The sequence below is a fragment of the Trichechus manatus genome, unplaced genomic scaffold (genome assembly GCF_000243295.1).
Source record: "Trichechus manatus latirostris isolate Lorelei unplaced genomic scaffold, TriManLat1.0 scaffold00106, whole genome shotgun sequence".
Lineage (NCBI taxonomy): Eukaryota > Metazoa > Chordata > Mammalia > Sirenia > Trichechidae > Trichechus > Trichechus manatus.
In genome coordinates, this window is record NW_004444042.1 from 6879267 (window position 1) to 6896724 (window position 17458).

General features: G+C 38.7%; 1 protein-coding gene across 1 annotated transcript in view; it reads left to right on the top strand.

Moving 5' to 3' along the window:
- Positions 1-17458, top strand: part of USP54 (ubiquitin specific peptidase 54) — a 134546-nt gene that overhangs the window by 83883 nt on the left and 33205 nt on the right. Inside the window, exons 5-8 of the mRNA XM_023737678.1 lie at positions 14430-14564; positions 16491-16604; positions 16745-16827; positions 17270-17375. Coding sequence (XP_023593446.1) covers positions 14430-14564; positions 16491-16604; positions 16745-16827; positions 17270-17375 — 438 coding nt within the window. The remainder of the gene's footprint in view (positions 1-14429; positions 14565-16490; positions 16605-16744; positions 16828-17269; positions 17376-17458) is intronic.

A 17458-nucleotide genomic window follows, 5' to 3' on the forward strand; every position in this document is an offset into this window, starting at 1 on the left:
GTATCTTTGGCTATGTGTATTTTCACCAAAAAAAAAAGGTTGAGAATTTAGAGGGTTAATATGTTGTGGGGTTGTTAACCAATGTCATAAAACAACATATGTACTACTGTTTCATGAGAAACTATTTGTTCTGTAAGCCTTCACCTGAAGTACAATAAAATAAAATAAAAAAAAAGATGCAAGACATTTATGTAAAATCCCCACAGAGATCTAGTATAATGAGTAAGCACCCTTATAACAACCGTTCACATCAAAATAGATTATTGCCAACACTATAGACATTCCCCCTCCCTTCTTTCTGAGTCACAGCTCTTCCCTTTCCCCAAGGGTAACCACTATCTTAATTTTTGTTGTAATCATTTTCTTGTTTTATTTGATAATTTTACTATGTATCCATTTTTAAACAATCCAATTTAAAATTGACCTGTTTTTGAACTTTATTGTAAATGGAGTCATCCTGTGTAAATTTTTTTGTGTGGTTTCTTTAGCTTAGCAATATGTTTATAAGATTATCTATGTTTTGTTTGCAGGTCTAATTTGTTCATTTTCAGTACTATATAGTATTTCATTGTGTGAATAAACCACTGTTTGTTTATCCATTCTATTGCCAGTAGTCATTTGGTTGTTTCTAGTTTTTTATGAACAGTACTGCTAAAACATTCTTGTACATGTCTCCTGTACATATGTGTATACATTTCTCTTGTGTACATACCCAGAGGTGGTATTACTAGATCATAGGGTATGTCTGTCTTCAACTTTACTAGCTAATGCCGACTGTTTTTCCAGTGTTTCTTCATTTTTTCAAATGTGGCAATATACTAATGTATACTCTGGCCAGCAGATTTTTCCTGGAAGTTAAGAGAAGTCCATTCCAAAATTTATATGACAGAGAAACTGTGAAAAAATAGACAGGACACTCGTGAAGAACAACATACCACCTAGCAATTCCACTCCTAGATAGACACCATAGAAAACCTCTTGTGCGTACATACCAGAAGATATATTCCAGAATGTTCAAAGTAGTATTGTTTATGATTACAGAAAAATGAGAACAGTGCATATTTCCAACTATAGTAGAATGGATTTAAAATTATGGCTTATTCCCACAGTAAAATTATGGCTTCTTCCCGCAGTGAAATGAATGATCTACAGCTATATACATCTACTTGGATTAGTCTCAAAAACATAACATTGAATGAAAACAACAAGTCACAAAAGACTAAGCTATGATTCCTTTTATATATAAATTAAAAAAACAGGCAAAACTAAGCAACATATTGTTGAGGGATGCATGCATGTGATAAAACTGTAGAGAAAAGAAAGGTAATGATTTTCAATTGATTCGGCACTTCCTTAAAAAGCTAGAAATAGAAGTACCATATGATCCAACAATCCCACTCCTTAGAATATATCCTAGAGAAATAAGAGCCATCACATGATTAGATATATGCACACCCATGTTCGTTGCAGCACTGTTCACAATAGCAAAAAGATGGCAACAACCTAGGTGCCTATCAACAGACAAATGGATAAACAAATTTGGTACATGCGCACAATGGAATACTACATATCGATAAAGGACAGTGATGAATCTGCGAAACATCTCACAACATGGATGAATCTGGAGGGCATTCTACTGAGTGAAATTAGTCAGTTGCAAAAGGACAAATATTGTATGAGGCCACTATTATAAGAACTCAAGAAAAGGTTTAAACACAGAAGAAAACATTCTTTAATGGTTACAAGGGTGGGGAAGGAGGTAGAGGGGAATTCACTAATTAGGTAGTAGACAAGAATCATCTTAGTTGAAGGGAAGGACAACACACACTGCAGGGGAAGTCAGCACAACTGGACTAAACCAAAAGCTAAGAAGTTTCCTAAACACAACCAAACACTTTAAGGGACAGAGTAGCTGGGGCTGGGGTTTGGAGACCATGGCTTCAGGGGACATCTAGGCCAATTGGCATAACAAAGTTTATTAAGAAAATGTTCTGTATCCCACTTTGGTGAGTGACATCTGGGATCTTAAAAGCTTGCGAGTGGCCATCTAAGATGCATCAATTGGTCCCAACGCACTTGGAGCAAAGCAGAGTGAAGGACACCAAAGACACAAGGAAAATATTAGCCCAAAAGACAAAAGGACCACATAAACCAGAGACTCCATCATCCTGAGACCAGAAGAACTAGATGGTGCTCAGCTACCACCAGTGACCGCACTGACAGAGAACACAACAGAGATTCCTGGATGGAGTGGGAAAAAGTTTGGCACAGAACTCAAATTCATGTAAAAAGACCAGACTTAATGGTCTGACTGAGACTGGTGGAAACCCCAAAGCCATGGCCCCTGGATGCTCTGTTAACCCAGAACTAAAACTATTCTTGAAGCCCACTCTTCAGACAAAGATTAGACTAGACTACAAAACATAAAATAATGCTTATGAAGAGTGTGCTGCTTAGTTCAAGCAGATACATGAGACAGGGCGGCTCCTGTCCAGAGGCAGGATGAGAAGGCAGGAAGGGACAGGAGCTGGTTGGATGAACACAGGAAACCCGGGATGGAAAGGGGGAGTGTGCTGTCACATTATAGAGATTGCAACTAGTATCACATAACAATATGTGTATAAATTTTTGTATGAGAAATTAACTTGAACTGTAAACTTTCACCTAAAGCACAATAAAAAAATTTAAAAAAAAAAGAAACGTAATGATTTTCACAAAATTTAGTAGTGGTTACCTTTAGAAGGTGAAGGCAGGAGGATATAATCAATTGGGGAGCTTCAAACCCATTATTAATCTTTCCATTTCTTAAATTGGGTGGTGGGCACATGAACATTTATTTATTATTCTCTGGCTGTACATATCTACTATGTTCTTTTATATGTATGATGATTTTCATTATGAAATAGGGAAGAGCACTGCAATCATTCTAGGAAACACACTGAAACTGAAATATAAAGAAGAAAACTAAAAATTGCCTGAATTTCATCAGAGAGATTGTCATTTCTTGTTATGCCTCTTCTCTCATCTATGATATTTCCGGTAGTAAGTCTTTTTGCTCAGTGCTTTCATAAAAAGAGTACTTTTTTTTTTTTTCTAAGACCTCTAAATTACCTATCTCTAGTATCTCCCTACTTATTTGTTCTACCCTGAGAATACCCTTGAGTGCTATTTTGAAGTTACTACCTTCTTAACAACCTTGAAGTGGCTCCCAGTTGTCTATTAAATAACTTAAAATGCATGATGGTAGACATTTTTAAAAACTAATTTCGCACTTTCTTCTTTCTCTCCCCAGGCACACTCCATTTACTCCATTTCAGCTATTATAGCAGATGGTGCACTTGCTATGTCTACCTCTCAAGACACTTCAGATGCCATTCATTTTGCCTGGAGTGTTCTCTTATCCTTCTACCAAGCTGCTTCCACCTTTCAGAACTCTGCTTCAGAAATTTACCTCCTTCGTGAAGTTTTAAAAATACCGTCTCTATCTAGATCCATGATTTTTTAGCTTAACAGTAGTATGACTGATTGAGTTTTTGGGAAGGTGGCTCTGCTTTTCTTCCCTCTTGGTGTTCCTCCCAGTGCTTAGGACAGTGCCTGGACCATAATAAACATTCTTCTTTCCTGGGATGACCTACTGTTTTCGTAGCTCTTGGATTTTAGTTATGGAGTTTTTGGTACTTGCCTTTTTCTTCTTTCTGTCGGTCTTTTACACTCTCACTCTTGTCCCATTTAATTGGAAAGAGATTTTCTTATTGTGAATTTTGGTCTCAGACGTTTTTAATGTATCTGCTTCTCTAGGCCTTCATGCTTTTGTTAAGAAAAGGTTGAGGTGTGTGTGTGTATGTGTTTGTGTTGAGGAGTTAATGGGAAGAAAGATAAGTTGAATGGAAAAGTGAATGAAGCCTGGGATTCTATCAGCAGAGCAGTTATCTGGTATCCTGTGGTTAACTTACATGTTACTTTGTGGTGTTCCACTGTAGGTAAAATTCTATATATTTAAATCCCATTTTTTCACTGCTTCCCATTTAAAATTAGAGGAATGTTTGGTGAGGCTAATAAGAATTCCTTTTTGCTGGCTCTTTATGACCTGTCTGCATTCTTTAATGCTAAGTTTGGTATGTAAAATTCTTTTTCATAGATTTTTTTCGAAACAGGAAAATTCTAAAATTCCTCAATTTGAAGTGGTATATACAGAATTTGCCAATTCTGTAAAGTCGAAATTCTTTATGTTGGAGCATAATTGTTCAATTCTAGAATCCACTATTGATGACAAAGGAAACACAAACGTGTTCCTAGGTTAATCAGAGGATAGCTTTCCCTTAACCTGTTGCTTAGATGAGGTACTTGCCTTTCTAAGTCTGGCTGAAAGGTATGTTTCCCTGCCCTCTCTCCAATTATATACTTTCTTTTTCCTGACTCCTAAAATGTATTGACCAGTAACCTGTACCTTATATGAACACCTTTTGGTTCTTGTCTTTTTGAACATTTTTGGATCTCTTTCTGCGCTATAAACATCTGTCAGTGTTCCTGTGCCTTATAATCTTCTCCAGGTGCTGTAGTATGTGTTGTATCCAGTGCTTATATTTGCTTTCTGGTGATTTGTATATAATACTTACAATACTCTCATTTGTTTTGGCCCTGTAAAAATGCACTTTTTTTTCCCTTCTATTACTTGATACTATGTCTCTAAAGTAATTTTAACCTTGAAATCTTGCATGGGAGTTCTTAACGATGGCTTCCATGAAAAAGAGTTTGTGTCAGTGTGTCTTTCTGCTTACTTTGAACCACAATGCATGTCCACTCTGACTTGGCAAATAAGAGGTTTGTATGCTAATTACCCTGTCCTCTCTAAAATCCCAGATTTATTCCCATCTAGTATTACTTAAAGATTTTTCCTGACCTAAATTGTTGTCATGCCTATAGCCCAGAGCTCTTATTTATTATTCATATTGAATCTGCTCTTACACCCCCAGTCCCCAGGGTATGACTTTCCTTTGGTGTTGGTTTATTTATTTATCTCTGTTCAGGGGAGGAAATCCGTCCTCTGTACTTAGTATGCCACAAAGATTTTGTTCTCCTTCCAGGGATTGTACTAGAGGCCTTGCAGTGCCAGGATGTAGGACAGAGTGTTTTTTGTTATAGGCAAAGAAGAATGCTGCATTGATTGATTAAATTCAACAAATCTTATCAATTAGTGATTTTTCTTTTTAAGAATGCTAGTATAAGGCATAAAAGCTGGGGAATGGTGGAGGGTGGGTGGAGAAGGGGGAAGAATAGATCTTTGTATATAAGGTGTCCTGGAATGTAAGTCTGTATCTGGAGAGCAGCTAAACTGTTGTTGGGGTAGGAAGGTCTGTGTTCTGCTGATAGCCCGCTTGTTAACTGGGGGGAAATTTGAGAGTCCAGGGAACAAATCCTTCAGCATTTTTTGTGTTAACCATTTGACTGTTCCTCTATTGGGTACTGAAGCATAAGCACAGGAGTAAAGTGATATAAGAAATTACTCATTGTTCGTTATTAATCCAATCCTTTCTTTTGTAGATTGTAGGGATGGAAGGTTCTCCGTTGTCCTTCTCTCATGGCTAGGAATTGACTCCACGGCAACTAACAATCCTGAACTGAACTGATTATTTAAACCAGGAAATTAGATTACTAGTATGATCTCTAGAAATTTTAGTTACTAATAAACAAGCCTCACATAAGGAAGTATGTCCTTGTATCTAATCCAGATATCATCTTCTTAAGTTGAACTTCCTTGTTTTGATTACCTATGGATATGAACATATTTGTGTGGTCCTTTGATTATCCTTTGTTAGTTTTAAAGTCCTATTATGTTGTATCCAATTTAAATATTCTCAACTAATTTAACCATTGACATAATTCTCCTCCCCCCTCCCAATTCAGTGCTTATAGTACATCTCCTTGGATAGTATAAAACTGAATCCTTTTTAAAATTTGGAGTTCAGAATTGTACATGATATTCAAATAAAAGGATATGACTACAAGAAAATTATAGTCAATCAATCATCACGATTTTTTTCTTTTCCAGAGTTTATGGTAGAGCTTGAAATTTACACCAATCTCAAAATCTTTGTGCATATCCAGAAGGGTTGCCCTGTGGATGGGTGTATATTCAAAGTCCCTTTTCATTTCCCCTGTGGGATAAGTGGCTATGATATTGATTCTCAAAATTTGATTTGAATACTGCTGGTAATTTATAAGGGTCCTGCATTTTTGCTCTTGGCAAAAATTTGTAAATTGACTATTGTATTTTGTAAAATTGCAATATTCGTTGATGATTTCCCATGAAAAGCAATACCATCCTCTGGTGAATTTGGCCTATCTCTGTGTCTTTCTGTCCAGTGCCCTGAAATCTTGGTTTTTCTGTCTGTATCTCTCTGTGTGTATATGAGTGTCTAACTATTTTGCACAGGTAGCAGCAATGAGTGTGGTAGGTAGTTTATGATGGTCTTTTAACTTTACCATGGCAAGTCCAAAATACTGGGTTATGAACACAGTGCAAATAAAGCCCTAAACTCATGGGGAGATATGGTATCGATAACTGATTTTAGTTTAAAAGGACTGATAACAGGGTATGCGAGTGCTTTTTAAATCAGTAAGTCCAGAGGTAGCTGTTTTTAGACGTAAGGTTAGAGAATCCCAAGGGAGAAACTAACCAGTTGTTCTCTGCCTTTCCCAAAGTTGGATCAAGAGTGTCTATTAAACTGACTGGATATTTGATGGTATTAAGCAATTATTATTAATTTTATTTGGGTGTGATGACGTTATGGTTATGTTTTAAACATGGAGATTTTATTTTTTAGAGGTACATCCTGAAATATTACAGATAAATAATGTCTGGCATTGGCTTCAAAATGATCTGGGAGAGGGGTAAGTGGGTGGGTGGTATAGATGAAGCAAGACTGGCCACAGGTTGATAATTGTCAATGCTGGTTGATGGATACATGGGGGCTTATTATACTATTCTGTCTACTCTTATGTGTTTAAAATTTTCTAAAATAAAATGTTAAAAATTCTGTGTTATTGTTTTAGGTGCATACTCTTTCCCCCCTTGAAGGAGAACTTTCAACCTTCTTTGAACACACAAAACCAGTGAAATCTCTCTTTTCCAGTAGTCAGTGACCCTCAAGGACTACTGCTCATCGTCCTTCCAGAGGGTTGGGTTTATAAACAGACTAGATTGACCACATTTACTTTTTCTGATTTCTAGAAGACATGGAGAACAGTAGTGATTATGAAAGCCAAAATGATAAGAGATTTGGGAAGCCTAGATCAAGAAGAGAAACCCTCAGGGTTGAGTTAGTGGCAGAGTGGAAAGGTGTCATGTCTTTGCAGAAGGTATTGCTGGACATCTCTCAGGGATGAGCTGAACTGCTTACTGGGGCACTTTCCAAAGGCCTATACAGCCTCAAAATTAGTGACAGCCCTTCCCCTTGACTCCCACCATCTCTACTCATGACTTCTTTTAGATGTAAGATTAGGGAATTCTGAGAGAGAAATAGACAGGTGTTCCCCGCCAAAAGACAAAATTGTGTTTTAGGGAAATAAAAACAATTTAAGCAACAGCTGCATTTGTAGACACCAAAGCACAAAAACTTTCTATCTTTTTGGCACTTCTATCTTATTTAAATGGTTTTTACTAATCCAAATAATTATGTGCTTATGTGGGTAGAGTTGTTTGCCGCTTGATCGAAGAGATGGGTGGGGAAGCACCTGCTTTTAGTCATTACATTCTTGTTGCTTTTGCACTGTATCCAAGAAAATAGCTAACAGACAAAAAGTCATTTGCACTGAGTTTATCTTATCCTGAGAATGAAAAGGAAAATCTCTTTGGTTTCACCCTGTGAAGAAGAGCTGAGAAAAACCTCAAAGGTAGGTTTTCTCTGCTTATTGAAATGGAACCATCAGGGACCCCACAGGGAAAAATAATGCTGAGTTTCGGTTTTTCCTTCCCTTTCTCCCTCCCTAAGCAATTGGAAGAATACCAGTTTTTGTTCCTTATTGGTGCTGCCACCTGTTCTTACTGCTGAACTAAATGTTCTTGGCTTTCTTTGGTGTGAACAGGATCTCCCTCTGGGAAAGGTGGGAGGAGGGTGAAAAAGGAACAGGAGGAGGCCCGTTCCAGCCCCTGTGCTCATGTGAGACGGACACACAGGGTTAGTGTGCTGCCCTAACAGAGGGGCTTTGTGCTACAGCTTCTTCCGGATCTGTGGCTCCACAGATGCTTTCTGGGCAGGCTCAGGCTGCTTCATCCCTAAGACTCTTGCTTCTTCCTAAAGAATAGCAGAGCAAGACCGATAATTAAAATAAAATAAAGAAGGTGCAGGCAGCAGCCATTTTGAATTCACTCAGATCCTCAGTGTGTATAGAGAAAGTTGCCTATAATTTAAAAAGAGGTAAGAAAAGAGTATAAAGTGGAGATGTTGACACCACTGTGCGCAAGAGTCAGATCTGTTATTGCAGATCAACTGTGGGTATAGGCAGAGCTCTGACCTTAGGTGTTGCCCTTTCTATGCTAAAACCCTTGTTATCTAGATCATGGGAAATCTGCTTCTCTTAAATAGGAGCAACGGAATCATCTCAGAGACTAGACAGCTCAAGGTGGAAGCATCTCTGACTCGGGACACTTCTTCAGCTAAGACAGTAGCAGCCAGCCTCCTTAGTAACCTAAAATGGCTTCCAATTGGAATAATAATAATAGCTAACACTTAGACAGCACTTACCATACTTACAGGCATTAATTGTTGTTAGGTGCCGTGGAGTCAGTTCAGACTCATTAGCGACCCTATGTACAACAGAACGAAACACTGCCCAGTCCTGCGCCATCCTCACAATCTTGGCTATGTTTGAGCCCATTGTCAAAGCCACTGTGTCAGTCTACCTCCTCGAGGGTCTTCCTCTTTTTCACTGACCCTCTACCAAGCATAATATCCTGCTCCAGGAACTAGTCCTTTCTGATAACATGTTCAAAGTATGTAAGACAAAGTCTTGCCATCCTTGCTTCTAAGGAGCATTCTGGCTGTAGTTCTTCCAAGACAGATTTGTTCGTTATTCTGGCAGTCCATGGTATATTCAGTATTCTTCACCAATGCCATAATTCAAATGCATCAATTCTTCTTCAGTCTTCCTTATTCATTGTCCAGTTTTCGCGTGCATATGAGGCAATTGCAAATACTGTGGCTTGGGACGCACCTTAGTCCTCAAAGTGACATCTTCGCTTTTCAACACTTTAAAGAGGTCTTTTGCAGCAGATTTATCCAATGCAGTATGTTGTTTGATTTCTTGACTGCTGCTTCCATGGGCATTGATTGTGGATCCAGGTAAAATGAAATCCTTGACAACTTCAATCTTTTCTCCATTTATCATGATGTTGCTTATTGGTCCAGTTGTGAGGATTTTTGCTTTCTTTATGTTGCGCTATAATCCATACTGAAGGCTGTGGTCTTTGATCTTCGTCAGTAAGTGCTTCAAGTCCTCTTCACTTTCAACAAGCAAGATTGTGTCATCTGCATATCGCAGGCATTAACTGGTCTAAGTTATATGTATATGTGTGTGTATATATATATATCTCATATATATTGTTTAATCCTCAAATGTCCCTAGGAGGTAAATAGTATTTAATAAAAAATACTATTAAAAAAGAGGAAACTGACGCCTAGAGAAGTTAAGTAACTTGTCTAAGGTGCTATAGCTGGTAAGTATGAAGGCTGTGATTTTGAACCCACACAGCCTGGCTCTAAGGTCCATGCTTTTAACTATTAGGCTATGCCATCGCTCAGTGGAACCCTGTCCTTTATCAGACAGGGATATCTGAACCACAGAACACAGGAAGTAATTTGAGTGACTATTTTCTTAATTATCCCTAGGATGGTATGTAACTAGTGCTATGCATAGGAGGGAAATTAATTCATTAGGAACACTTGATTCCTTAAAGTAGTAGGGCTTAATTCTTGAGGAAACCCAGTTGAGAAAGACTAAAGGGGCCTAAGTTTGCAAATATCATATCTGTACAGAGCTATCCTGGAAATAATTATTTATTTATTTTTTGGAACCAGTTTTGTACTCCAAACAAAGGACTGAACCTCATCCATTCCTTGCTCTGGAGATAGAACCTTTGTCAGTAGTAATGTTTTACCATCAACAATTGAGAAGCACAGTTAGCTGAGTAGGGTAGTGGTCACTAAATTTAGCCAAGCCCAGGTGACTTTTTTTTCAGCAGATCATCAAGTTATCAGGCCATTGTGCAGTTTATAGAGACAGTCATTGCTTCTTTTCCCACTTTTATTTTCCTTTGTTTCTTCACATTCCCCTGAAGTTTAAAAATTCCGTAGGTCATGGGTCAGCTAGTCACTTGCCCTCTAAAAAACCTGTTGCCGTCAAGTCAATTCCGACCCATAGCAACCCTGTAGGACAGAGTAGAACTGCCCCATAGGGTTTCTAAGGAGCGACTGGTGGATTCGAACTACCAACCTTTGCATTAGTAGCCATAGCTCTTAACCACTGCCCCACCGGGGCTCCATTAAAAGGTCATTGATAAGACATTCTTTCCCTTACAGCAACAGATTATGGAAGGTCCTGTCCTACCTTTAAATGACCTTATAATAGACCTGTGAATAGATTCCTATGTTGATCCAAAATAACTTGAATAATTATAATAGATTTTCCCCCTAACTCATTAAATATTACTAAATATGCATTGCTGGTGCTGCCTCTTCCATATGGGATCATCTGTAGGGAAATAATAGCAGCTTACATGGTAATTGTTCTTGAGTTGCTACAGGGACAATATTCAGTGTGTATGAGGAGGAGAGATGCTAGTGAGAGGGTAGAATGAAGGAAACTTGACTTGAAATTAGCAGAACAAGGTTTAGTTCCAGTTTTGCTCTAACCAGTTATATTATCCTAAGAAATTTTTCCAACTTTTTTTAGGTGATTATTTGTTTAAAACAAGAGAGGGAACTTAATAAGACCTCCCCTTAATAAGATCTGTCTACATCATATGGTTTATTTATTTATTTATTCAAAAATATTTATTGGTTGCTCTCTATATGCCTGAATTCTGGGGATCCAGCAGTGAATAGAAGGATAGCAATTTCTGTCCTCATTATTTTAGAAAGTGGAGTCAGAAAATAACTAAAATAATGTGGTATTACAGATGGTAATATGTGCTGTGGAGAAAAATAAAACAAGTAAGTAGGGATGTAGGGAGGGGAGGAGCAGATCTTATAATTTTAAAGGAAATCAGGAAATACTATATTCAGAAGGTAATATTTGAATAATAAACTGAAGGGAATGAGTGACTGTGCCACACAGATATCTAGAGGGAGAGTGATCCAGGCAGAGAACTACAAGTACAAAGGCCCTGGGTCCAGAACATATGTTGTGTGTTTGAGGCACAGTAACGGGCCAGTGTGGTTTATGTAGTGTGAATGAGAGGTAGAATAGTAGACCAGACTATGTAGGACTGTGGAGTTTACAGGAATCTTACCAAAGAATGTGGTCTTTGCACTCAGTTCCTGAGAGGTGATCTTTTAAAAACTGGAACTTAAGTGTCTTTGATAAGGACTTCAGACCATACCTAACTAACAGATTAGATGAGGTTATGAGATGACTCTGGGATAGGGGCTGGCCAGGCGAGAAAGATCACCTCATGATATTATTCAACCTCCGGAGGGGAGAGCTGGAGTTTGCATTACATAATGAGACCCCCAGGAAAAACTCTGGACATCGAAGCTCCATGGGCTTCATGGTTGCTGAAAGACAGCAATGCACATGGGAGGGTAAGCGCATCCCTTGGGACATGTTGGAAATCCTGCTAGGCCTCACTCTATGAGTCTCTTTATTTGTATCCTTTTTTTCCTACAACAAAACTAATAGTAAGTATAATACTTTCCATGAGTTCTGTGAGTCATTCAGTGCATTATCAAACCCAAAGGAGGAGTGGGAGGCAGCAGGCCAGAAGTGAGGGAGCCTAGGGGGGACTCCGAAGTTTGTGGCTGGCGTCCTGAAAGAGTAGAGGGAAACCCTTGAATTTGTAGCCAGCAGATGAGAAGTTAGGGTGTCATGTGGACTCCCTAACTTGCAGGTGGCATCTGCCTATTTGACAGTCTGAAGACAGTGTCCTTTTAACTTGTGAACTCTGACCTAGCTCTTAAGCTGGCTACGTTCAGAGAAAGATATGTTGCATGGGTGGCTGGTATCAGAACTGACTTGAGAAGTAAAAAGTGAGGATTTAGATTTGTTGTTGATTATTATCCTCACAAAGGCCTTATCACCTTGGCTTTTAGTCTGTATGAAATAGAAAGCCTTTAGAGGGTTCTGAGCAGAGGAATCATGTGGTCTGACTTAAATGTTTTAAAGAATCATCTGACTGCTGTGTTGAGACTGCTTTGTGTTTCCTTCAGGGAAACAGGAGGGCCAGTCAAAATATCATTGCAGTCATCCAGTGAAGAGATGAGGTGGCTTGGACTAGAGTGGTAGCAGTTGAGGTGGTGAGAAGTGTGAGGCCTAGATATGTGTTGAGGGTAGAAATATGAAGATTTGCCAATTGATTGGATGTAGGTTGTGAGAACAAGACGGGGGTGAAAGATGACTCCAAGGTTTTTGTCCTGAGCGACTGCAAGGATGGTGTTGCCATTTTTTGAGATGGGGAAGCATGTGGATGGAGCAGAGCTTGGGAGAGAAGATCAGAATTTCAGTTTTGGACACTTTACATTTGAGATGCTTAAGAACTCAGCTACTAACCAAGAGGTTGGTAGTTCAATTCTACCAGCTGCTCCTTGGAAACCTATGGGACAGTTCTACTCTATCCTATAAGGTTGCTATGAGTTGGAATCAACTCAACAGCAGTGAGTTTTTTAGAGTTTTTATTAATATTCAACTGGAGATGTCAAATACATAGTTGGATATACAAATCTGGAATTCAAGAGGGAGATTTGGACTGTTTATATAAAGTTGGGAGTTGTCAATGTATGTGTGGTATCGAAATTGTGGTTCTAGATGAAATCACTAAGAGGATGAATACAGAGAGAGAAATAAAGAGGTCTGAGAACTGAGCCTTTGAGAAAATGAAAAGGAACCAGAAAGGAGACTAAGGAGTGACCAGTGACTTAGGAAGAAAACTATGAGAGCGTTGTGCCCTGGAAATTAAGGAAAGAAAATATTTTTAAAAATCAACTGAGTTAAATGTTGCTAATAGGATAAATAAGATGAGGACCAAGAATTGACCATTAGAGATTGGTGAGGCCTCCTTTTGTTAGATCATACAGGTAGGTTTATAGTGGCCTCTTTTCTGGTCTCATTAGTAAGTCTGAAAAATAACACTAGGATTTTTTTATATGAAGAAATTGTTAACAAGAATTTCAAGTGAGTGACATTCTTCTGGCCTGTTGGTATGTAACTCATTGCTGAGTTGCTTAGTGGGGTGATGTAGTTAGGATCTGGGCCGCGTGATGTTGTGGAGCAAATTCTGGTCTCTGTGGGGAGGATTCAGTGCCACTTGAGAAGGACTTATCGAGCCAGGTTCCACTTGTTGCCACTTGTTTTCATTCTCTGCACATTACATTTATCAGAGTTTCAAATGTAGGCGAAGATGGAGAAGATAGATACATTTAATTATACCAAAATTAAAACTGCTGCACATCAAAAGGCACCATAACCAAAGTCAGTAGACTGGGAGAAGACATTTACCACAAATAATAGTCACGAAGGACACAGAAAGACTAAATGTAGTCAGAAAGACTAAAATTAACCTGTCTGACAGTATTAATTACTGACAAGGATATGGAGAAATTTATAGTCACTCACACAATGAGTTTTGTAAATAAAAACAGATTATGCATCCTACTTACAATAGTGAATGGCTGACAGGGAGTGCGGTGGTCTCTTAAACAAGATTTTCACTTTATCTGTAGAGTGGAAGTAAACATGAACAGAATGTTTATTTTTGGGTGTTAAACATGCAGGTGTTTATTATTTTTTGTACTTTGTGGTAATTTGATGTTAGCTAAAAAGATTAAAAGAATGGGGAGACAAGTGTCATAGGATGAGCACCCAGGGAATAATTCTGTGTAACTTATCCCTATGTACCTAACCATCTACATCTATCTATATCAGAGAAAATGAGGTGACTGCATTACATTAACTTACGACAGTGGTATCTCCTATAGTGTCCTTGACAGCATCACACTCAGCTGGAATAGTGAAGATCCTTTTTGGAACAAATCATACCCTTCATTCTGACTCTTGATTTTTTTAAATTTTATTACTAAGTACAAGCATATCAACCTATGGGAAGTACATTTGGTTCCATAGCTATCAGCATAGGGATGCTAGCGTAACAGACTTGGATGTATAGAAGCTTAATAACAATATTGTGCTTTTTCTCTTGTCTAACCTCTTCCCTACAGGGAATCTTTAACCAGTTTCAGTGTAGTAGTGAAAAAGTGCTTCCATCTGACACTCTCCGCAGTGCTCTGGCAAAAACGTTCCAAGATGAACAGCGTTTCCAGCTGGGAATTATGGATGATGCTGCGGAGTGCTTTGTAAGTACCTGGCCTCTGGCCTTCTTTGATATGGAGTGGAACTGTTAATGGTCTCCATCAGGAACTGGCTACTTTCCCATGAAATTTACTGTGTCCTGATCTCTATATAGAATAAGGAATTTCTCTAGCTTCTCAGAGCTCTAGAGTATCTCTGCTATTGTAGTGTGAATTGCCTAGTGGGTTTATTCTTCTTCAGGCTTAGGGTAGTATTATGCTTACCATTGCATAAAACAGCACTCACCTTCAGAGTGGTAAAAAACAACAACAAAAAACCAAACCCATTGCCGTTGAGTCTATTCGAACTCATAGTGACCCTATAGGACAGTGTAGAACTGCCCCACAGGGTTTCCAAGGAATGACTGGTGGATTTGAACTGCTGACCTTTTGATCAGCAGCCGAGCTCTTAACCACTGAGCCACCAGGGCTCCTTTCAGAGTAGTCAAGGCTCATTAAAACACAAATTTCTGGGCCTCACCCTCTGAGTTTCTAATTCAGTAGGTCAGAAGTAGGACTTAAGAAAATCCATCTCCAGCAAGTTCCTGGGTGATACTGATGCTGCTGGCCTGGAGACTATACTTTGAGAACTCGTGCATTATTAAAGATAATTAAAGAGGTAATAACTGAGTTGCTAGCACATGTGTGATGTGCTGTCTAGCTCACTAACATTGTCACAGTGACTTTTAATAGAAGACCTGACTCTTCTGAATGCTAGAGCCTCTCCATCAACCTTCAAAAGACCCTCCCTATGCAGCCATTTAAAAAATCTGAGAGTGACGTACATCCCATCATAGGGTAAATGTGGGCCAAAAGCAGAGATACTCCTGAAAAACTAGATCACGGATATATTTCTGATAGAAGTGTAAAATGGTATGGCCGCTCTGGAAAACAGCTAGGTGGTTTCTTATAAAACTAAACATGTACCTACCATATAATCCAGTTATATTCTTGGGCATTTATCCCAGAGAAATGAAAAGTTACGTTCATGCAAAAACCTACACATGAATGTTCATAGCAGCTTTATTTGTAATTGCCAAAAACTGGCAACAATCCAAATGTCCTTCAGTGGGCAAATGGTTAAATAAACTGTGGTATATCCATACCATGGAATACTATGCAGCAGTAAAAAGAAATGAATTATTGATACACAGCAATTTAGCTGGGTCTCAAGGAAATTATGCTGAGTGAAAAGACCAATATCAAAAGGTTATGTATGATTCTTTCATTTATATTCCTGAAATAACAAAATTATAGAGAGGGAAAACAGATTAGTGGTTGCCAGGGGTTAGGGGTGGGGGGTGGGTATGGCTTTAAAGGCGTAGCATGAGGAAGCCTAGTGGTGATGGAACAGTTCTGTATCTTTTTTTTTTTCTTCTAAATTTTATTTAGTTTGTTGTTGTTGAGAATATACACAGCAAAACATACACCAATTCAACAATTTCTACATGCACAATTTGGTGACATTGATTACATTCTTTGAGTTGTGCAACCATTCTCACCCTCCTTTTCTGAGTTGTTCCTCTCTGTATCTTGATTGTGGTGTTGGTTACACAAATCTATACATATGATAAAATTGTATAGAGCTACACACACAAATAAGTGTATGTAAAACTGGTGAAATCTGAATAAACTCTGTGGATTATATTGATGTCTATGTTTCCTAGTTTCAATATTGTATTATAGTTATGCAAGATGTTACCATTGGAGGAAACTGAGTGAAAGGTCATGGGACCTCCCTGTACATTTTTTTTGCAACTTCCTATTTAAAGTTTTTTTAAAACAATTTTTAATTTTTTGGAAAAAAAAAAAATCAAAGATATGCCTACCTTCAAGGAGGGTTGTTTTTTTTCTCTGAGTGAACTGCTTACTGATTTGTATGTTTGTCTGTTGAGTAACATTGTTATACTGCTTTTGTTCTTTCTCTGTCAGGAAAATCTCCTGATGAGAATTCACTTCCACATTGCTGATGAAACCAAAGAGGATATATGTACTGCTCCACATTGCATCTCTCATCAGAAATTTGCAATGACATTGTTTGAGCAGGTGAAACTCTATCTCTTTCCCCATCTCTTCTTAGACCTTTTCTTCAGGCACATGTTATCCTGGGATGTGGGGTGTCAAATGGGTGTGAAAACAGTTAATGACTGTGGATGCTTGGTTTTGCTTTTTCTCCCTGGGCCCAGTGTGTATGTACTAGCTGTGGCGCCACTTCTGATCCACTGCCTTTCATTCAGATGGTGCATTACATCTCCACAACTTCCCTTTGGTGAGTCTTACAGGGTTCTCTGTTTGTACCCTTAGGTACTCCTCCAGCTGATTGTTTTGTTTTTTCCAGTTGACTGGGTTTTAATTGAAGGCATCCAAATAGCTTATTGCTGAGTCTGTGCTATATTGTAGGAACTCAGAACAATAATTTAAAAATAACTTTTGCCCTCCTTATTTTCTCTGCTACCCCTCCGCATTTCTTAAGTTCAGTACTGGCCAGGAAACTGATACGGTAAATGGCGATTCTATGAGTTTTGAATCTTGGGATAGGCGGAGCCACTCACTGCGTTTGTGGGACACTGAGTCTGGTCAGGGCAAGGGGCTTTGGTATAGTAGGCACAGGAAGAAAGTTAAACATGTGAGTTAGGAGTTTACATGAATGATTTATTTGATGTAGCTGTAACTGTCCCACCATCATTCCCCTTTTATTTTCCATCTTGAAGCAATCAGGCTATTTGTATGTTGGAAAGACGAGAAAAACCTTCACCAAGTATGTTTGGTGAGCTGCTGCAGAATGCCAGTACCATGGGGGATCTGCGGAACTGCCCTGTGAGTTATGTCAGGGGTGGGGTTTGGAGTGGGAAGGGGAATCCTGGCATCGGTGGAATTGAGACAGAGCCAGTGGGAAGCAT